This window comes from Belonocnema kinseyi, chromosome 2 (assembly GCF_010883055.1).
Source record: "Belonocnema kinseyi isolate 2016_QV_RU_SX_M_011 chromosome 2, B_treatae_v1, whole genome shotgun sequence".
In the NCBI taxonomy this organism is placed as follows: domain Eukaryota; kingdom Metazoa; phylum Arthropoda; class Insecta; order Hymenoptera; family Cynipidae; genus Belonocnema; species Belonocnema kinseyi.
In genome coordinates, this window is record NC_046658.1 from 111,250,851 (window position 1) to 111,273,799 (window position 22,949).

The 22,949-nt window shown below is 25.5% G+C and overlaps 1 protein-coding gene across 4 annotated transcripts in view; it reads left to right on the top strand.

Annotated features, from left to right (window-relative positions):
• LOC117167140 (disheveled-associated activator of morphogenesis 1) overlaps positions 1-22,949 on the top strand; it is a 255,300-nt gene that overhangs the window by 219,179 nt on the left and 13,172 nt on the right. For all 4 annotated transcript variants that reach the window (XM_033351840.1, XM_033351838.1, XM_033351837.1 and 1 more), the window contains 6 exons: positions 3,626-3,850; positions 3,930-4,527; positions 4,613-4,887; positions 9,387-9,719; positions 14,584-15,059; positions 19,058-19,494. In XM_033351840.1, the coding sequence (XP_033207731.1) occupies positions 3,626-3,850; positions 3,930-4,527; positions 4,613-4,887; positions 9,387-9,719; positions 14,584-15,059; positions 19,058-19,494 (2,344 nt within the window). The remainder of the gene's footprint in view (positions 1-3,625; positions 3,851-3,929; positions 4,528-4,612; positions 4,888-9,386; positions 9,720-14,583; positions 15,060-19,057; positions 19,495-22,949) is intronic.

Genomic DNA, 22,949 nt, shown 5'->3' on the forward strand with positions numbered 1-22,949 from the left:
GATTTTTTAAATTTAAACTTAGTTTTTAATTCATTGGTATTGTTTTGAAATTAACTTGATATTTTTTGTTATCATTATTCACTTTTTAGGTTCGAAATTAGTAGGGTTTTAAAGATTGGATTTTTCTTTAAATTCTACCTGAATTCTTTTTTAAAAAATTGGAATTTGCTTCAGTTTTCTTAATATACTTGAATAGATCTACATTTTCTAAATTCTATTTAATTCAATGAATTTGAAAAACATTTTTTAACGTTTTTATTTAATTGATCGCAGATTCTATTAATCTCACCTTGAATTCTTCGGCATTTAATAAAATTCTTTTGAATTACCTTGAATTTTGCGATGCTTATTTAAAATTTCCTGAATTCAATGAAGTTTTTTCATATTTTTAAATTGTATTGAATTCATTCAAATTATTCAAAAATTCGCTTTAAATTTTGATGAATTTCATGGCATTCTTCACGTTTCCCATAAATTTATCTAAATTCGTTTTTTACGGAAATAATTGGAATTTTTTTATTTTTAATATGTTTTTCAATTACTTTGAATTATTTTGATTTCAACTTAAAATTTGTTGTAGAAATCATTCACTTTTTGGGTTCTACATTAGTGTGGTTTTAAAATTTATTTGAATTCTACTTGAATGCTTTTAAATTCTTTGGAATTCTCTTGAGTTTTTTTTTAATTTACAAGAATTCTCATAGATTCAGTTAATTCTATTTAATTTAATGATTTTTTTAAATTTCAACGTTTTTATTTAATTGATATAAAATTCTTTTACCTCACCTTGAATTCTTTGGCATTTCATCTAATTCTTTTAAATTACTATGAATTTTTCTATGCTTATTTTAAATTTACTGAATTGAATTAAGCTTTTTGGTATTTTCAAATTGTTTTGAATTAATTCAAATTTTTTAAAAATCCCATGAATTTCGATGAATTTCATCGAATTCTTTTCGTTCACCTTAAGGGAGGAAGTACCTTTAGAAGCAAAAAAGGACTTTTTTGCAGCTAATTTGTAGGGAAATGGAGAGAGGTCTTTTCAAATCAGTATAATATTTATTTAAAGTGATGTCTGAGGTTGAAAAAAAAAACATTTTTTACAAAAGTGAAAATTAACAAATTTTTCAAACATCTTGTAAGACATGTCGCCGCTTACGTCGTAAATTGTGTAAGCGATGCTTACACAACAATTTTTCAAAACTCGAAAATTAACCTTTAAAACAGGCTCCCAACAAAAAAAATGACGATTTTCGCAAAAAATTTCGTTGCACTTGCTGTCAAAAAGGGTCTAAAAATGATTTGTTTTTGAAATCTTTAGTTTATACAGAACAGTTTTTAATGCTCTTCAAAATGAAGCATCTCTTCCACAATTTCGAGAATTAGCTTTTGAAATTTTGACACGACATTAAAAGGCGATATACCTATCGATTAAAATCATTTAAAAAAAAAAACGATTTTAATGTTTTATACTCACAATTCAAATGAACTGAAAATCAATTCGCTTATGAATAATTAAAAATTTTATTTTTAAATTAAGATTTAAGTTTATCAAAAATATATCTTAAATTTATAATTATTATAATCACATTAAAAATTATATCCCAATAAAATAAAGTGATTTTAAATAATAGTCCTGATATTAAAAACAATCCATTTTTAAATCCATAATAACCAATTTTTGAATATTAAAAGTTTATAAAAATTGTTAAGTGGACCTAGATAATTTATAACATTATCAAATCTAGCAGATAAACAAAAACAAAAAAAATACTATTAAAACTCATCGGAAAAGATACTTGACAGAGGTTATGTATAACTGAAAATCTTTAAAGCTAAAAAATTTGAAATACTTTGAATTTGAATGATTAGAAATTTGTACTAATTTCCAGTAGTGACTGAATTCCTAACTATAGGCCTCGGACTCACTACACTATTAAACTATTTTACACCTTTTTGAAACAATGACACTATTTTTCTACTATTTCGAAAAAAATTACACGGAATACACTATTTTCAAATAAAAAAGTTCGCTTTTCAACTAAACAAAATAATTTTCAACAAAACGCATAAACTTTCATCCAAATAGTTGAATTTTCAACTAAGATAAATTTCTATAAAAAAAAGGAAATTTCTTAACAAATTACGTACATTTTTTACTAAACAGTTTGAACAATTGATGTAATGGTAGTATAAATTTTACTTAATTATTTTATCATGCTATTTTTTCATTAAATTTTTTCTAAGTAAATTTAATCGTAACAACAATTTAAAATTCTACAATATAATCAGCTTTGGCTTTAAAACAGTCAATTTAGTTTACAGTTAACAATTTTAAAACTTGAATCACTTTGAACTGAAAATTATTTTTATTTATAAGTTAAAATTTGTCAAATAATTTAATTTTGGACGCAATAATATAAGCTTTGAATATTTTATGATAAAATGGTCATAATTCTAATTTACAAATATTTCTATTTTTAACGTTTGAAATTTTTTAATATTCGAAATTTTAATCTGAAACAATTATATTTAGAGATTCTTCAATTGAAAAACAAAATATTAAAATTTGAATGTTTTCAATTTATTAGGGATTAATTATTTTTAATAAAGAAATTGATAAGTTTGCAATTGGAATTTTTAAAACTTAAATCGCCTCGAATTGAAAATTATTTTTATTTAAAAGTTAAATTTGTTAAAAAATTCCATTTCGAACGGTTTAATTATCTTTAAATTTGAAATGATAAAATTTAATACAAGATTTGCATTAATAATGTTGCAAAAATTAATTTAGAAACAACTATCTGCAATTAGTTAGTTAAAAATTTTTAATACTTTAAACGAAATCCCTTTATTACGTTAAGACGTTAAGTTATACCAGAAAAAAGATCCTCCAGGATTAACTTTCAGAACCGAGCCCTTCCAATTGAGCTTTTTTTTGTGTGGGGTCATAAATTTTATCTCAGTTTCCCGTCGAAAAAAATTGGTAGCTCTTCAAAAAGGTTGAGCGATTCTGGGGCACGCTGCACCTGTGGATTGTGGAGACCCCTGGTCTAAATTGACTCAAATTTGACTCAATTAATGGAATTTTCTTAAACATGTCTTCTAATTCATTTCAATTCTTCTGAATTCAACTTGAACATTTTTTTAGCCATTATTCAATTTTTGGGTTCGAAATTAGTAGAATTTCAAAGAGTTGATTTTTTAAATATTTTACCTGAATTCTATTTAAAATGTTGGAATTTGCTTGAGTTTTTTTTAAGCACTTGAATTGTTCTAAATTATTTTAATTCTATTCAATTCGATGGATTAAACATTTTTTATCATTTTTATTTAATTGATTATAAATTCCTTTAACCACACATTGAATTCTTCGGCATTTCATCAAATTTTGTTGAAATATCTTGAATTTTCCTATTATTATTTCAAATCTAATGAATTCAATTCAGTTTTTCATATTTTTCAGTTGTTTTCAATTTTGAGCGCGAAAACAGTACCCTATGAGCGAGACAAAATTACACTTTGGTTCCTATAATGTAACCTATATCTTATGCCTGCTATCTTATAAATAACTGAAATATTAATTTCAGAAATAACTGTCTCTAATCATAGTCTCCTGTTGCAGGCACCATTTCCAGAGGAAGGTGATGAAATTTCTAACCAAATGCGACAAGTAGAGGCTTTAAAAACAGCCTTAAGGACACAACCTCACAGCTTCGTCCTTAGGTTTATAGAGTTGGATGGATTAAATTCTCTCTTGCAAGTTTTGGGAACAATGGACCCAGAAGCTGGAAACAGCAATCTCCACACTAGCGTCATAGGTTGTTTAAAAGCCTTGATGAACAACTCGGTAAGAACTAAATACAATAATTAAAGCTTGCTCTTCAAATTCCTGATTTTATATATAATTATAAAATCTATAACTCCAGAATGGACGAGCACACGTTCTGGCTCATCCAACAGCCATCAACACAATATCCCAGTCGCTGGCGACGGAAAACATAAAAACAAAAATAGCAGTCCTGGAAATTCTCGGTGCAGTCTGTCTGGTACCAGGTGGTCACCGAAAAGTCCTCGAAGCCATGCTTCATTTTCAGCAGTACCATTCCGAAAGGGCAAGATTTCAGAGTATCATCAACGACTTGGACAAGAACTTTGGAATTTATAAAGATAACTTATCTCTCAAAACAGCAATCATGTCTTTCATCAATGCTGTTCTGAACTATGGACCAGGTCAAGTGACCCTGGAATTCAGATTGCACTTGAGATATGAATTGCTGATGCTCGGGATTCAACCCATCATTGAGAAACTCAGAAAATATGAAAATGAAACCCTAGACAGGCATTTGGACTTTTTCGAAATGGTGAGGAATGAGGATGAGAAGGAGTTGGCGAGGAAATTTGAGAAAGAACATGTTGACACGAAGAGTGCCACTGCCATGTTTGATCTTCTAAGGCGGAAGCTCAGTCACACTGCAGCTTATCCTCACCTTTTGAGTTTGTTGGAACACTGTATTCTTCTACCATGTTAGTATGGTTGATTTTGGAAGAACCTGTCGATCATAAATTAACAAATCAGCATCAAAATTCATGAATATGTTTTAAATTTCAGTGGATTATGGTGCCTATCCGCAACACTGGCTTCTCTTCGACAGAATAGTCCAACAAATTGTTCTTCAATCCGAAGGAAATGAAGCTGGAACGACGAGGAATCCTGATGTCGCCCCAATCGAAATTAATGTTAAGGAAATTGTTCATCTTCTCGCGAAAGAAGAGGAACTCGTAGCGGCTCGGAAAAAAGCCGAGGAATTGGAAAGAGAAAATTCGGACATGTCTTCGAGACTTGCGAAGAAGGAGCAGGAATTGGATCTGAGGACGCAGGAAAAAGTTAGTCTTCTTTTCCTAGATCTGTCTGTTGAAAGATAATTATTGATTATCCAGGGTGTCCAGCTACCTTGAAGACCTTGGAAACCTGAAAATCTCCTTGAGCTTTTTTTTTACTTTAAAAAAAGTTATTTTATTTAAATGTAAAAAGTAATTTAAATCTTTTAGTCCGCGGTTATGAAAGAAACATCTGGTTTAGAAGAAATCTTGCTAATGAAAAGTTTTTTCATTTATCAGGATATAATTTATCTTTTGTTTACTATAGAATAAATAAAGAGATTTCAGAGTACTTAAATAATTCTATAAGTTTTTCGTTGCTTTTCTTCTTTTTGGGATATTCATTTTACAAATGATAAAATGTATTAGTTGAAAATGTTGATGTTAATTTAGTGTCATATTTAGAATGAATCATGAATTTTTCGAGGAGTTGACTAATCGGTTTTCGAGTATAAACCAGATTCGAAAAGTTTACAAAATAATTCTAAAGATTTTATAATGTTTGAAAATATCTCAAAGCTTTCATTTTAAATGATTTCAAAGTTTTTTAGTAGATTTTAGAAATATTGCAAAAAATTCATAAGAATTTTGAAACATTGTAAGAATTCAATAGATTTAAAAAAAGGTACGTTAGACAAAATTTCAAAGAATTTATTAGGATTTTGAAAGATTTCAATAAATTTCAGAAGATTTAAAAAGTATTTAATGATTTCAAATGAGCACAAAAGATTTAGCAAAGATTAAAGAAAGACGTCATAAAAATTTCAAAATATTTCAAAACATTTCCCAAAGATTTAAAAGATTTTACTAGAATTTTAAAAGATTTCAAAAGATTCTATAAGGGTTTTTAATTTTTAGTAATTTTAAATGAACAAAAAATATTCTTTTTTTTAATTTGAAAGATTTCATGAAAATTTAATAAAGATTTCAAAAGAATACCAGAATTTTAAAGATTTGAAAGAAGGACACTGCACCAGATTCCAAAGATTTCAAAATACTTAAGAAGATTTCCAAAATATTTTTCGAGAGATTAAAAATATTTTAATGATTTTAAGAGAATACAAAGATTTCAAAAAATTTGGAACGTTTTAAATAATTTCCAAATTTATAGAATATTTCAAAAGATTTCACAAATCTTTCTGAAAGATTTGACAAATGTTTCAAACCATCCATAAGAATTTCAAAGATTTCGAAAAGGGTTACAGTACTAAAAATTATAAAAAATGTCAAAGATTTTAAACGAGTTCACATTTTTCTCAGAATATATCAAACTATTTGAAAAATAATTCAAATATTCGAGTACTTTCAAATAAACACAAAAGATGCAAGAAAGATTTCACAAAATTTCAAAGAATTTATAAGATTTTCAAAAAATTTCAAGAATTTAAAAAGATGTTAAGGACTTCAATGGTCTCAATGGTTAAATAAATGGTTAAAATAATCTCAATGGTTTGAAATATTTGACAGCAATTTTTAAATATTTCTAACAATTTCACAAAGAAAATGTCAAAAGATTTCAATAAATTTCAGAAGATTTAAAAAAATTTCAATGATTTCAAACAAACACAAAAGTTTTTACAAATAAAAATTAGAGAAAGATTTCACAAATATTTCACAGATTTCATAATGAATTTGAAATGTTTACAAAAATTTCACAAAGATTTCAAGGATTTCAAAGAATTCAAGGATATTAAAGATCTCAAGGATTTTAAAGATTTTAGAACAATTTTTAAAGATTTAAAAATATTTCACAGAAATTTCGAGATTTCATGAAGCTTGAGGAAAGATTTCACAAACATTAAAAATATTTCAAAAGTTTGCAAAAAGTGTCACAGAAATTTCGTGATTTGTCGAAGATTAAGGTGAGATTACACAATTATTTCAAAGAAAGCATAAGGATTTCAAAAGATTTCAAGAATTTCAAACATCTCAAGGATTTCGAAGATTTCAGAAAGAATTCAAGGATTTCCAAGATCTCAAGAATTAGAAAGATTTCACGACAATTTAAAAATATTTCACCGAAATTTCGAGATTTCACAAAGATTAAGGAAAGATTTCTTAAATATTTTAGATCTCATAAAGATTTCAAGGATTTCAAAGATCTCAAGTTTTTGAAAGATTTCACAACAGTCTTAAAAGATTTTTAACAAATTTAACAACGATTTCAACGAGTTCAAAGATCTCAAGGATTTGAAAGATTTTAGAACAATTTTTAAAGATTTCACAGAAATTTCGAGATTTCACGAACTTTAAGGAAATATTTTATAAAAATTTCAAAGATTTCATGTGGATTTCAAAATATTTGACAAAATTTTCAAAATATTTCAAGGATTTTAAAGATCTCTAAGATTTGAAAAATTTTACAGCAAGTTCAAAGTATTTAACAAAGATTTGAAGGATTTCTAAGATCTCAAGAATTAGAAAGATTATACAACAAAAGATTTGACAAATATTTCAAGGATTTCAAAGATCTCAAGAATTAGAAAGATTTTACAACAATTTAAAAATATTTTTTAAAAATTTAACAACGATTTCCAGGATTTCACAGATCTCAAGGATTTGAATGATTTTACAATAATTTTTAAAGATTTCACAAAAATTTCGAGGTTTCACGAAGTTTAAGGAAATATTTTACAAAGATTTCAAAGATTTCATATAGATTTCAAAATATTTCACCTAATTTTACAAAGATTTCAGAGATTTCAAATATCTTAAAGATTTGAAAGATTTTACAGCAATTTAAAAAGATTTCAAAAGACTGAAAGATTTCAAGGATTTAAAAGACCTCAAGTTTTTGAAAGATTTCATAACAATTTTTTAATATTTCATAGAAATTTCGAGATCTCGCGAAGTTTAAGAAAATATTTTACAATGATTTCAAAGATTTCATATAAATTTCAAAATATTTCAAAACATTTCACAAAGATTTCAAGTATTTCAAAGATCTCTAAGATTTGAAAGATTTTATAACAATTTCAAAAGATTTGACAAAGATTTCAAGGATTTCAAAGATCTACAGAATTTGAAAGATTTTATAACAATTTTAAAAGATTTCACCGAAACTTCGAGATTTCACAAAGTTTAAGGAAATATTTTACAAAGATTTCAAAGATTTCATATAGACTTCCAAATTTTTCACTAAATTTTTCAAAGATTTTAGGAATTTCAAATATTTTAAAGATTTGAAAGATTTTACAGCAATTTTAAAAGATTTCAAAAGACTTTGAAAGATTTCAAGGATTTCAAAGTCCTCAAGTTTTTGAAAGATTTCACAACAATTTTTAAAGATTTCAAAGAAATTTCGAAATCTCACGAAGTTTAAAAAGATATTTTACAAGGATTTCAAAGATTTCATATAAATTTCAAAATATTTCAAAACATTTCACAAAGATTTCAAGGATTTCAATGACCTCAAATTTTTGAAAGATTTTACAACAATTTTTTTAAGATTTCAAAGAAATTTCGAGATCTCACGAAGTTTAAAAAAATATTTCAAAACATTTCACAAAGATTTCAAGGATTTCTAAGACCTCAAATTTTTGAAAGATTTTACAACAATTTTTAAAGATTTCAAAGAAATTTCGAGATCTCACGAAGTTTAAGAAAATATTTTACAAAGATTTTAAAAATTTCATATAAATTTCAAAATATTTCAAAACATTTCACAAAGATTTCAAGTATTTCAAAGGTCTCTAAGATTTGAAAGATTTTACAACAATTTCAAAAGATTTGACAAAGATTTCATGGATTTCAAAGATCTAAATGATTTGAAAAATTTTACAATAATTTGAAAATATTTCAAATAAATTTAACAACGATTTCAAGGATTTTCACACAGATTTCAAGGATTTCATGTAGATTTCAAAATATTTCAAGAAATTTCACAAATATCTCAAAGATTTCAAAGATCTCAAGGATTTGAAAAAGTTTACAAAAATTATAAAAGATTTCAAAATATTTACGAAAGTTTCACAAAGATTTCAAGTATTTCAAAGATCTCAAGGATTTTAAAGATGTTTTTAAAAACACATTTTAAAACATTTTAAACAATTTGACCAAGATTTCAAGGATTTTAATGATCTTAATGAATTCGAAAGAATTTACAAGAATTTAAAAAGATTTCAAAATATTTCACAAAAATTAAGGAATGGTTTTAAACATTTTCACAAAGATTCCAAGGATTTCAAAGAATTCAAGACTTTCAAAGATCTGAAGGATCTGAAAGATTTAAAAATATTCCCAAAGATTTCACATAGACGAATTATGTTCGCAAAAAATTACGAATTTTACCCATGATGCTGCTTTCACTAGACATTGTTAGCCACTAGAAAAATAAAAAGTTTCATCTTTGACATGTACAAAAAACTGTTATTTGATTATTTGATTTGAAAAAAAGTAGACCTGGAAAACCAGAAAAAAGACCTTAAATTGTGTTCCTAGGAATCGCTGGACACCCTGTTGTTATCCTAATGGCAATCGAAACTTTTGTTTTTATCCTTCCCTAGGAAGACATGGAAGCAAGTTTATCAAGAGTGAAGGAACGTCTCGAGAAGGAAACATCAATGCATATCGAGACGAAGCAGAGGATCTCGGAATTGCAGGATAGCATGGAAGCTCTCTCTCGTCAAGTTAACAACGAAAAATCTGAGAGGAAACGTCTGGAGCAATTAGTCGCTTCCGGAAGTCTTCCAGATGATGCCAAAGCAACGATAAAAATAGTGGAAGATGAAGTCATTGAGAAAGTTGAAGCAAAACCAACACCTCCACCACCTCCGCCACCCCCATTAGCACCTCCACCTCCTCCTTGTCTGATGCCTACTGCACCACCACCTATGAAGGTAAATATTTTTTATTCCAAATCTTCTACAGGGTGTCTACTCTATCTGGAAAACCTGGAAAACCTGAAATTGTCAGAACTTTGGTTATAACTGGAAAAACCTGGAAATGTCAGGGCATGTTTTTCAAAGTCAGGGAATTCAAAGAATCTGTATTATCATTAGAGAGTTACGGAAATTGTTATCGTCTTTTCAGACTAGATGCAGCTTTCTTTTCATTTTCTTCAATAAAATACAATAAAATAATAAAGTTTAATAAAACAGTTAAATTTTGAACAAAACAATTAAATTTTTAAAACAATAATTTAGGTTTTTTAACAATTTATTAAAATGTTTAATCAAAACGGCGAATTTTCAAAATAATAAAATTAAATTTTTAACAAAGAAATTGAACTTTTAAGTTTTAACCAAGTAATTAAATTTTTATTAAAAGAAATTTGTTTTTACAACAAGAAGTATAATAAGTTACACTTCAAACGAAAACAGATTTCAATTTTAAATAAAAAAACAGTCGCTTAAAAAAAACAGATGCATTAAAAAAAAAGAAAAAACTACAACCAGAAACAGTTTTATTTTCAACTAAATATTTGCATTTTGAAGTCAAAAAGACGAATATTTTAGAGGACAGTTGAATTTGTTAAATTTCAATCTAAAAGAACGAATTTTTCACACACAAAAAAACAAATGTTCAACAAAACAGTTGAATTTCCAACAAAATAATCAATCTTTGAAAAAAATTATTGAGAGATAAATTTTGAAGAAAAAAATTATTTTTAACAAAAGAAATTCAACTTTTAACCAAATAGTTAAATAATTAATTTAAAAAATGTTGGTTTTTTAACAAAATGTATAATAATTTACACTTCAAACGGAAACAGATTTCAATTTTAAATAAAAACAATCGAATTAAAATAAAATGAATTTTTAAATAAAAAGCATTCAACTACAACTAGAAACAGTTTTATTTTCAACTAAATATTTGCATTTTTAAGCCAAAAAGACGAATTTCTTTAGAAGTCTGCATTTTTTAAATTTCAATTCAAAAGAAGGAATTAAAAAAAATTAATGTTCAACAAAACAGTTGCATTTTCAACAAAATAATCAAACTTTGAAAAAAATAATTCAATGGCAAATTTTCAACCAAAAAAATTCAACTTTTAACCAAGTAATTAAATTTTTAATGAAAAGAATTGTTCTTACAATGAAAAGCATAATAATTTATATTTCAAACGAAAAAAGATGTTAATTCTAAATAAAAACAGTCGAATTAAAAAAAAAATGGATAAATTTTTAAACAAGCAGTTGCGTTTTAAATCAAATATCTGTCAAAAAAAATGAATTTTCAAACGAAATAGACGAAATCTAAAAGGAATAATTCTCAATAAAAAATTCGACTTTTTAACAAAACAGTTGAAATATCAGAAAAATAAGTAAATTTCCGATAAATTAGTCAGATTTTTAACAAATAACATCAAATTTCAACAAAATAGTTGAGTTTCCAATCGAAATGATGAATTTTTAGCAAAAAAATATGAATTTTTATCAAAGAAGATCAAATTTCAATCAAGTATGTAAATTTTGATTAAACAGAGAACAATTCTCAACGAAAATTATATAACTTGGTATATGAATCAATTATATATTTTAATTTTAAATCTCAAATAGTCGACTTTATCTAATGATGTGAGTTCACAACAAAAGCCCTGGAAAAACCTGGAAATGTCAGGGAATTTTTTTTCAAAGTCTCGGAATTTGAGGAATCTGTATTATCATCAGAGAATAACAGTAATTCTTAACGTATTTTCAGACTAGACGGGGCTATGAATTAAAACTTTTTTCAGTCTTAATGATTTGAAAGATTTTACAGTTTTCAAAGATTTCGAAATATTTCTTAAATACTTCACAGAAATTTTGAGATTTCATTAATGTTTCGAAGATTTCATAAATATTTTAATATAATCAAAAGATTTCAAAGATCTCCAGGATTTGAAAGATTTTACAACAGTTTTAAAAGGTTTCACAGAAATTTCGAGATTTTATAAATATTAAGACAAGATTTCAAAAATATTTCAGATTTCGTAAAGATTTCAAAATATTTCTAAATGTTCACAAAGATTTCAAGGATTTGAAAGATTTTATAACAAGTTTAAAATATTTCAAAAGATTTCACAGAAATTTCAAAATTTTGTGAATAGTAAGGAAAGATTTCACAAATATTTTAGATTTCATCAATATTTCAGAATTCATAAAAATTTCAAAATGTTTCAAGGATTTCACAAAGATTCAAGGATTTCAAAAATCTCAAGGATTTAAGAAATTTTACAAAGCTTGTAAAGGTTTCAAAAGATTTGAGAAAGATTTTACAGAACTTTCGAGATTTCACAAATATTTAAGATTTCATAAAAATTTCAAAATAATTCAAAGATCTCCAGAATTTGAAAATTTTTTCAACAATTTTAAAAGGTTTCACAGAAATTTCGAGATTTCATAAATATTAAGAAAAGATTTCACAAATATTTCAAAATGGTCACAAAGATTTCAAGTATTTGAAAGATTTTACAACAAGCTTAAAAGATTTCAAAAGATTTCACAGAAATTTCGTAAATTTTAAGCAAAGATTTCAAAAATATTTCAGAATTCATCAATATTTCTGAATTCATAAAGATTTCAAAATGTTTCAAAGATTTCACAATGATTTCAAAAATCTCAAGAATTTAAGAAATTTTACCAATTTTTTTAAAGTTTTCAAAAGATTTGACAAAGATTTCACAGAACTTTTGAGATTTCACAAAGATTAAGGAAAGATTTCAGAAATATTTCAAATTTCGTAAAGATTTCAAAATATTTCAAAATGGTCACAAAGATTTGAAGGATGTGAACGATTTTACAAGTTTAAAAGATTTCAAAAGATTTCACAGAAATTTCGTAAATAATGAGGAAAGATTTCACAAATATTTCAGAATTCATAAAGATTTCAAAATGTTTCAAGGATTTCAAAAAGATTCAAAGGTTTCAAACATCTCAAGGATTTAAGAAATTTTACGAATTTTGTAAAGGTTTAAAAAGATTTGAAAAAGATTTCACAGAACTTTCGAGATTTCACAAAGATTAAGGAAAGATTTCACAAATATTTCAGATTTCATAAAGATTTCAAAGTAATTCAAAGATATCCAGGATTGGAAAAATTTTACAACAATTTTAAAAGGTTTCACAAATATTTAAAAATGGTCACAAAGATTTCAAGGATTAGAAAGATTTTACAACAAGCTTAAAAGATTTCAAAAGATTTCACAGAAATTTCGTAAATATTAAGAAAAGATTTCAAAAATATTTCAGAATTCATCAATATTTCTGAATTCATAAAGATTTCAAAATGTTTCAAGTATTTCACAATGATTCAAGGATTTCATAAATCTCAAGGATTTAAGAAATTTTACCAATTTTTTTAAAGGTTTCAAAAGATTTGACAAAGATTTCACAGAACTTTTGGGATTTCACAAAGATAAAGGAAATATTTCACAAATATTTCAAATTTCGTAAAGATTTCAAAATATTTCAAAATGGTCACAAAGATTTCAAGGATGTAAACGATTTTACCAGTTTAAAAGATTTCAAAAGATTGCACATAAATGTATAAATTTCGCAAATATTGAGAAAAGATTTCACAAATATTTCAGAATTCATAAAGGTTTCAAAATGTTTCAAAGATTTCAAGATTTTCAAAGATCTCAAGGATTTAAGAAATTTTACCAATTTTGTAAAGGTTTCAAAAGTTTTGAAAAAGATATCACAGAACTTTCGAGATTTTATAAATATTAAGAAGAGATTTCACAAATATTTCAAATTTCGTAAAGATGTCAAAATATTTCAAAATGTTTACAAAGATTTTAAGGATTTCAAAGATCTCAAGGATTTAAGAAATTTTACCAATTTTTATAAAGGTTTCAAAAGATTTGACAACGATTTCACAGAACTTTCGAGATTTCACAAATATTTCAGATTTTGTAAAGATTTCGAAATATTGCAAAAAGTTTACAAAGATTTCAAGGATTTCCACAGATATTTCAGATTTCATAAAGATTTAAAAATATTTCAAAAAGTTTACAAAGATTTCAAGGATTTTAGAGATCTCAAATATTTGAAAGATTCTACAATTTAAAAATATTTAAAAAGATTTCACAGAAATGTCGTCATTTCGCAAAGATTAAGAATTTTTTTAAAGATGATTTTTTTTCATAGAAAATGAATTTTGTTTTAATGAAAATTTAACTGTTCTATGTTTTGTTCAAAAATAATCTTTCCTAAATAAACATTCAAATAATTGGTTGAAAATTTATCTTATTTCTTCCAAAATTCATCTATTTTGTTTAAAAAAGTCGTCTTTTCTGTAGAAAATTCAAATATTTGTTTAAAAATTCATCTGTCTTATTAAAAACTCAATACTTCTAACTTCGAAATAAAAATTTGAATCATTCTTGAAATTCATGGTCTTTAGGAACAAATTTAAGAAATGATTAATTACGTTTTTAGTATTATTCAATTGTTAATGAATCCATGATGCTAATATATTTAAGAATGTCTTGTAATATAATTAGTACATCTGAATTGAATCCTAGAAACTGAAGAAAAAACGTTATTCATAATAAACTCATGAAACTAGATCGATATTCCCAGTCAATTGTTTAAAAAAAAAAAAATATTTTAATTGCTCCCTACTATGAAAACTTATACCTGTAAAAAAATGTTGATACCTGAACAAAAGTTGGAATAGGCAGGGAATTTTTTTCCAGGATTTGAGTTCAGTAGACACCCTCTTCTAATTAAATTAGCAATACTGAATCATCCACTGAAACCGGAAAATTTCTAGGTCGGAATAGTTAAAAACGTTCCTCAACCAAGTAACCCTCTAAAATCCTTTAACTGGTCAAAGATCCCAGAGCAGAAATTACAGGGAACTATCTGGTCAGAACTGGATGACTCGAAACTCTACAACATCATGGATTTGGAATCCATAGACAAGATTTTCTGTGCATATCAAAAAAATGGTGTATCCACTGAAGGATCGATTGAAGACTTGAGAAACCTTGGCAAGAATAAGAAGACAATGTCTGTCATTGATTCTAGAAGGGCTCAGAATTGTACGATTTTGTTGTCCAAGTTGAAAATGTCTGACAATGAAATCACGAGGACGATCTTGTCGATGGACCAGCAGAATATTCTGCATATTGACATGGTGGAACAACTTTTAAAGTACATTCCCTCGTCTGAAGAAGCCGCTCTCTTGGACATGAACCAGAAAGAACTGCAGAGCAGAGCTGACTGCTTCCTATACCAAATATCAAAGTAATCACATTTTATTTTTTTAACTCAAATTGGCAGTAAGTAAAGAATATAATGCAATTATTCTAGTTATATCGATTTTTAGCTATTATTTAATCATTTAAAATATGTTGCTATTACTTGTTTATTAATATTAATAGGGGCGAATTTTGAGTCTAGATTTAGTATTTTTTATATATTTTCAAGGAAAATTTTATAGAATAGAGTTGACTTTTCAATCTAAGAAGAAAATTTTCAACAAAAGAGTTCAATCCTTAAATAAAAATTATATCTTTCTAACAAAATAGTTCGATTTTCAACAAAATAATTTTATTTTTAACACTATAGTTGTTTCTTTAACCACATTGTTTAATTTTTGAATTAAAAGTTACGAATTTTTAACCAAGTGGTTGAGTTTCCACCTACAAAGATGGATTTTCATCCAAATGGTCGAATTTTTAAACAAAAAAGAATAAACTGAAACTAAAAACGGTTTCATTTTCAACAAAACATTTGCATTTTGAAGCTAAAAAGACGAATTTTCTATAAGACAATTGAATTTTCAAAATTCCAATACAAGAAAACGAATTTTCCAACCAAAACACGAATGTTCAACGAAGCAGTTAATTAAAAAAAAAATTAAATTTTGAAGGGAATACTTAAATTTTTAACATAATAATTCAGATTTCAACACTTTATTTACATTTTTAACTAAAATAATTAACTTTCAACAATATAATTACTTTTAAACTGAAAAGTATAATAATTTACATTTAAACCGTAAACAGATTTTAATTTAAAATAAAAAACAGTTGAATTTAAACAAAACAGATTAATTTTTAAATAAACAGTTGCATGTTAAACCAAAAATTATCAAATTTGAACCAAAAGTCATGAATTTTTATGCGGAAATGACCAATTTTTAATAATAGCGTTAAATTTTCAATATACAGGCACAAATTTTCTATCTATACGTATGAATTTTTAACAAAAAAATAAAATTAGCCAAATTTATAATGAAATAGATCAAATTTCAGTTAAATAGTTCAATTTCCAACTAGAATTAAAAATATTCAACAAAAAATATGAATTTTTATCAAAGAAGTTCAAAATTCAAGAAAGTAGTTGATTTTCTATAAAAAGAGAACAATTCTCAAGGAAAAATATAAAATTTGATATTTCAACCAATAAAATATTTTAATCAAAAATTATTTAATTTTAAATAAAAAAAGTTTTATTCAATTAAAAAAGACAATATTTTCAACAAAATAGTTGAAACCTTAATCAAAACAGATTAAATTTCCACAAAACAGTTATATTTTTAACCAAAAATATAAATTTTTTACTTAAAGGTATGAAATTTCAAATGAAAAGGACGAATTTTCAACGAAAAAATAAATGTAAAAAAAAAAATTAATTACTGTAACTATAAACATGCTAATTTAACCAAAAAAATTAATTAATCTACAACAAAAAATTTGAATTCTAATCTAATGCTAATTACTCTTTAAACAAAAATGATCAAAAAGAAATAAATTTTCGAACTAAAAAGACAAATTTTCATCAAGAAAGTTAAATTTTCAAACAGGACTGATTTTTCAGACAAGAGAGAAAAAAATTCTACCAATTTGTTAAATTTTCAAAGCAAATAGGTGAATTTTCTAGTAATCAGTTGAATTTTTAACAAAAAATATTAATTTTGACTTAAATGTTTATTTTTAACGAAATAGTTGAATTTTCTACGAAAATTATAGAAATGTCTACTAAAATATATAAATTGAAAAAAAACGATTAATTTTCAACGAACAACGAAAAGTTAAATTTTCAATTGAAAAAATTAATTTTTATTTATAAAAACTGCATTTTTTACAAATGTGTTAAATTTTTTATTAAAGAGATAGATCTTTCACTAATAAAATTAATTTTAAATATATTATTTGAACTTTCAACCAAGCAGTTTATTTTTTGATGAATCAAATTAGTTTTCCCCTAAAAAAGTCGAATTTACAACAAAATACTTACATTTTCTACCATATTGTTGAATTTGTATATAAAAACAATACATTTTCAACCAAAATATTCACATTTTCTACTAAATTCTTAAATTTTTATCTAAAAGCAATAAATTTTCAACCAAAAATAGAATATTTAAATTTTCAATAAAATATTTGTATATTCAATCAACAAAATTAATGGTGAAGGGCATAATGTAGCCTCCAACAATAGAGTTGAATTTTGAAAAAAAATCCCCGTTGAAATATGTAATAGTTGAATTTTCAAATAAAAACCATCCATTTTCACCCGGACATAGAAAAGTTTAATTGTCAGTTTAAAAATTAATTTTAAATTAAAAAAGAAGAATTTTGAACCAAAAGATATAAACTCTGTACTAAAAATATAATGGTACACTTTTTAATTAAAAAGAATCAAGTTTCAATAAAAAAACAGTTTGATTTTGTTATTGAAAAAGGGGAAGTTTCTTCAAAATAGTTGAATTTCCAAGTATAAAATAAGAATTTTCAACGAAATTGACAACAAATTAAACTAAAAACGATTATTTTTCAACCAATAATGCAAGTACTAAATTTTCAGTTGAAAACATTAATTTTCTTGAATTACAAACTAAACTTCTAACGGATTAGTTAAATTTTCTACTAAAAAGATGGATCTTCAACTAATAAATTTTTTTTTAAATAGTATATGAAGATTATTTTTCTATCAAAAAAGGAGAAATTACAACAAAATTATTCAATTTTTAACCAAATTGTTCAATTTTCAACTAAAAACGATCAATTTTCCACAAATAGTGGACCAATTAAATTTTCGTTAAAAAAATTACTTTCAAGCAAAAATATGTCGAATTTTTAACGGAACAGGTAAATCTTCAACCCATAAAAAACATGGTTAAAATTTTCAACTGAAAAAGAACAAATTTTCAATCAAATAGTTCAATTTTTAACCAAAAGAGAAACTCTAAACCAAAAATAGAACAGTAAATTTTTCAGTTAAAAAAATTCAGTTTTAAACAAAAAATACAGCTTTTCTACAAAAATACTTGAATTTTCAATACAAAGAGACGAATTGTGAGTAAAGTAATTGTATTATTAACCCGTACATATGATTTTTTAACATAAAAAGTTATTTTCAACCAAATAGTTGAATTACCAACAAAATACTGTATATTCAACCAAAAGAATGACATTTCTAGTAAAAGAGATTAATTTTCCAGCCAAAAAGACAAATTTACAAGCTAAAAGAACGAATTTTTGGAATTGAAGATATAAATTTTCATCAAAAAAGTTAAACTTCAACCGAATATTTGAATCATTAAATTTTTAATTCGAAAATATCAATTTTTAATAGGAAAAGGTTATTTTTTAAACCAAAGATTTGAATTACCAACAAAAATATGACATTTCTATCAAAAGAGATGAATTTTCAAGCCAAAAAAGCGAATTTAAAGCCAAAAAGAAGAATTTTTAACTCAAAGATTTAATTTTCAACTAAATAGTTGCATTTTCTACCAAAATAATTGACTTCTCAACTAAAAAAGATGACATTTTAACCAAATAATTGACAGGGAGAGAAAAAGAATTTTTTAAAAAAGGGGTAAAGATGCGAATAGGGAAAATATTGTAAAATCTATCTGTAGATGTTTTGATTGTAAAATCAAATCACTAACTCTAAAATATAAATTTGTAAAATTTAAATTAGAATAGAATGAAATTGTATACTTCTATTTAACGTTAAATAATTAAGATAATTGATAGAATTCCTGAAAAGAAAACAAAGAATCCAAGGACCAAATTTGGACAACCATCCGAAAATGCTCATATTCTAATCTAAAAAAGAAACCTCCTGTAAAAAAATCCCCTTCCTTCTCGTTTCTTATTTCTTTTTCCTTTTTTATTTTTATTATTATCGCATAAAAATAAAAGAACATTCATAATACAAATATTAGTAAAAATATAGTATATATAAATTTTTTTTTTTTTAATTAATAAGTGATACATTTTTTTCAGAGTTCCCCATTACGAACAAAGGTTAAGGTCCTTGCACTACAAAAAGAAGTTTTCGGCAAGCATATCTGAATTGACACCAAGAATGCGAGCTGTTCTTGAAGCAAGCCGCCAGGTCGCCAGATCTCGGAGGCTCAGGAAGATTTTAGAACTTGTCCTGGCTTTAGGAAATTACGTGAACCGGGGAAACGCTCGAGGAAATGCTTGTGGCTTCAGATTGGCTTCCTTGAACAGATTGGTTGATACAAAATCTTCCTGTTCGAAAGGCACCACTTTGCTTCACTATCTGGTACAAACTTTGGAGAACAGGTTCAGGGAAGTTTTGGAAATTGAAGAAGACATGCCTCATGTGCGAACTGCTGCCAGGGTTAGCATGGCTGATCTTCAGAAAGAAGTTGCTAACTTGAAAAATGGCCTTCAGGATGTGCAAAGAGAGATTGGTGAGAAATTATTTTTACACTAAAAAAAGAATAAATATATTCTCAGGGCGGCCGCTGGACCGGGAAACCGGGAAATGCATTTATAACTGCATTTATTTTTTTACCAGAAATTTCACAAATCTTTAGAAGAACAATCTCTCCAAGTTTGATTTCAACTTTTTTTCAAGTATACAAAGCATTTTTATTTTATCAAATGTAAATTATAAATAAATAAAATATTTTTTTAATGAATCTCTACTTGAAGGATTTACAGATGTTAACGTTAATAATTAGTCTTTCAATACGAAAATCGTATAGTCATTAATAAAATTAAAATCCGATTGAAACCTGTCAAAGTATTTTCAACTTAAAAAACAGTTCATAATATTATATTCGTAAGTAAAGGCTTTCATTAAATTAAAAATATTGTTTTAGTCTAAAATATTCCATTTATAACCTATTCAATTGAAAATTTTTGATTTATGATAAAGAATAATTATTTATTATTTAGCAATATTTGACTCTTAATTTAAGACGAGCATATTGAAATCAATCATTTAAAATTAAACAATTTGAAACTGATTTGTTTCACACAGAAAACCTTGAACCGTTAAAATCTCAAAGAGCTTTTAAAGCTTAAATGTTACAAATTTAATTGTTCTTTTTATAATAATATTAATTTTGAGCGAAATTGATGAATTTTGATTTAAAAATGACAAATGAACACTTACTATTTGTAGAAAAAATTGGAGTAGCGACCAAATTCGGCTATTCGTACTTTCGGCGCAAATAGCGACAGCCTAAAATGTGGATTTTCGCAAATTTCAAACAAAAAATTTAGAACCTTTTTTAGAATTGTGAATGACTTGAAGAAAATAATTTTTTTAAGATTCCTGGGAAAATTGGAAATTAATTTTTTAATTTGAAAAATTATTTTAAGAAAATATTTACAAAGATTTTCAAAATTGTCAAAAAGAATCTGGAAGATTTTAAGGGTAAATGGTAGTCTGTGACGCAATCAAAATTTGACCTTGTAATGTTAATTTTGTCCGTCTTTTTTTCTTAAACTAAATAAGTTAGTATATCAAAATTTGGGGAGAAGGAAGAAAATATATGAGCCGACATCGGTTGGGTCCCTTGGAGTAATTATTTTTTAAGGAAAAGCGGTACCTATAAGTTTTCCGTGACTGCCTTGTAGCAGACGAAGCCACGAAAAAATTTGTAGTTGGAAAAAGCCCCCAGCGCCGCCACTTTCCTTTTGTGAAAAAGTCGCAACTTATTAGATCGTTCAACTCAGATCGACAGCTGTAAATACTCAGTCGGTAACACGGCTTCATTGAAAAATTATTCACATTAAAAAATATTTAACTGGAATACTTGAAGTTTTTAATCAAGAAGAAAAATTTGTAAACAAGGAGATTAACTTTCAAAGAAAACCATCATGTTCTACAGAAAAAAAAAATATTTTTTTAAATACTTAAATTTCAAACGAAACAGTTGAATTTTTAATTGAAAGAGAGAATTTTTTTAGCCAAATGGTCGAATATTGAAAACAAATTATATTTGAAATAAAAAAAATAGTTTTAAACTAAAACAATGAATCTTCAAATGAAATAGTTAAACTTTCAACGAATTCGACGAATTTTGAAATGAACAAAACTAATTTTTAAACCAAAAATTGAATTATTACATTTTCAGTAAAAAAAGAATGTTTAACCAAGCAAATGAATTTTTTACTAAAGTTATGGAATATTCAGCTGCAATAGTATTTCTATTTTAAGTTGAAAAAAATTATTTTCTACAAAAAAAGAAACAAATTTCTAATTTGTTTCTAATTCTCATTTTTAATCAAAGAAATGAATTTTTAGTATAAATGATGAATCTTCAATAAAAACATTAATTTTGATGAAGAGTTTATTTTTCAACCAAGCAAATTTATTTATAACATAAAAGATGAATTTTTATTAAACTTAATTTCGTTTTTTAAACTGAAAATGTAACCGTTCCAGTTTGAGTGGGAAATTGACATTTCTATTTCAAAATTTAACAAGTTCGATGTATATTTGTCTTTTTTAATCGAAAACTAATTTATTTAGTTCAAAATTGACGTATTTTGTTTTAAAAAACCGCCTTTTTTGTTAGAAAATCGACTTTTTAAAATCTAAAACGTACTTGTTTTCTTAGAAAATGATTTTTTCTTTAAAAGTGAATCTCATTGTTTAAAAATTCTTCTTTCCGATTGGTAATTCAAGTATTCCAGTTAAATATTTATCATTTTAAATAAAAATTCATCTTTTATGTTATAAATAAATTTGATTGGTTGAAAAATAAACTCTTTTAATCAAAATTAATTTTTTTATTGAAGATTCATCATTTATATTAGAAATTCATTTCTTTGCTTAAAAAATGAGGTATTTTATTGAAAATTGTTTCTTTTTTTGTAGAAAATATTTTTTTTTATTAAAAATGAAAATACTATTTCAGTTAAATATTTCATAATTTTAGTAAAAAATTCATTTAATTGGTGAAAGATTCTTTTTTTTTTTGACTGAAAATGTAATTATTCAATTATTAGTTGAAAAATTATCTTTTTTATTTCAAAATTCGTCGAATTCGTTGAAAGTTTAAATATTTAATTTAAAGATTAAAATTCATCAGTTTGGTTGCATATTAATTTCTCCAACTGAAAATTTAACTATTCCTTTTGTTGTTAGTAGATGATATTTTTTAGTTCAAAATTGAAGTATTTGGTTGGAAAATTAATGTCTTTTTTGAAAAATATTTTTTGTGAAATCGTAATACTTGGTTTCAATTTTCGAACATTTGGCTGAAAAATTGCCTTTTAATTGAAAATTCAACTGTTTCGTTTGAAATTTAAATATTTAAAAGAAAAATCTTTTTTTTTGTAGAACATGATGTTTTTCTTTGAAAGGTAATCTCCTTGTTTACAAATTGTTCTTCTTGATTACAAATGTCAAGTATTCCAGTTAAATATTTTTTAATAATTAATTCTTTAAGTGAATAATTTTTTAATGAAGCCGTGTTGCCGACTGAGTATTCACACCTGTCGATCTGAGTTGAAATATCTAACAAGTTGCGACTTTCACAAAAGGAAAGTGGCGGCGCTGGGGGCTTTTTCCAACTACAAATTTTTTCGTGGCTTCGTCTGCTACAAGGCAGTCACGGAAAACTTATAGGTACCGCTTTTCCTTAAAAAATAATTACTCCAAGGGACCCAACCGATGTCGGCTCATATATTTTCTTCCTTCTCCCCAAATTTTGATATACTAACTTATTTAGTTTAAGAAAAAAAGACGGACAAAATTAACATTACAAGGTCAAATTTTGATTGCGTCATAGACTGCCATTTACCCTTAAGGGCATGTGACACAGCTAAATGCCTATATTACCGACCTCACTTTTTCCGTTCACTGAATGTTTTTTTGAACCTAAGAACTTTTTTTGTAAATAAAATA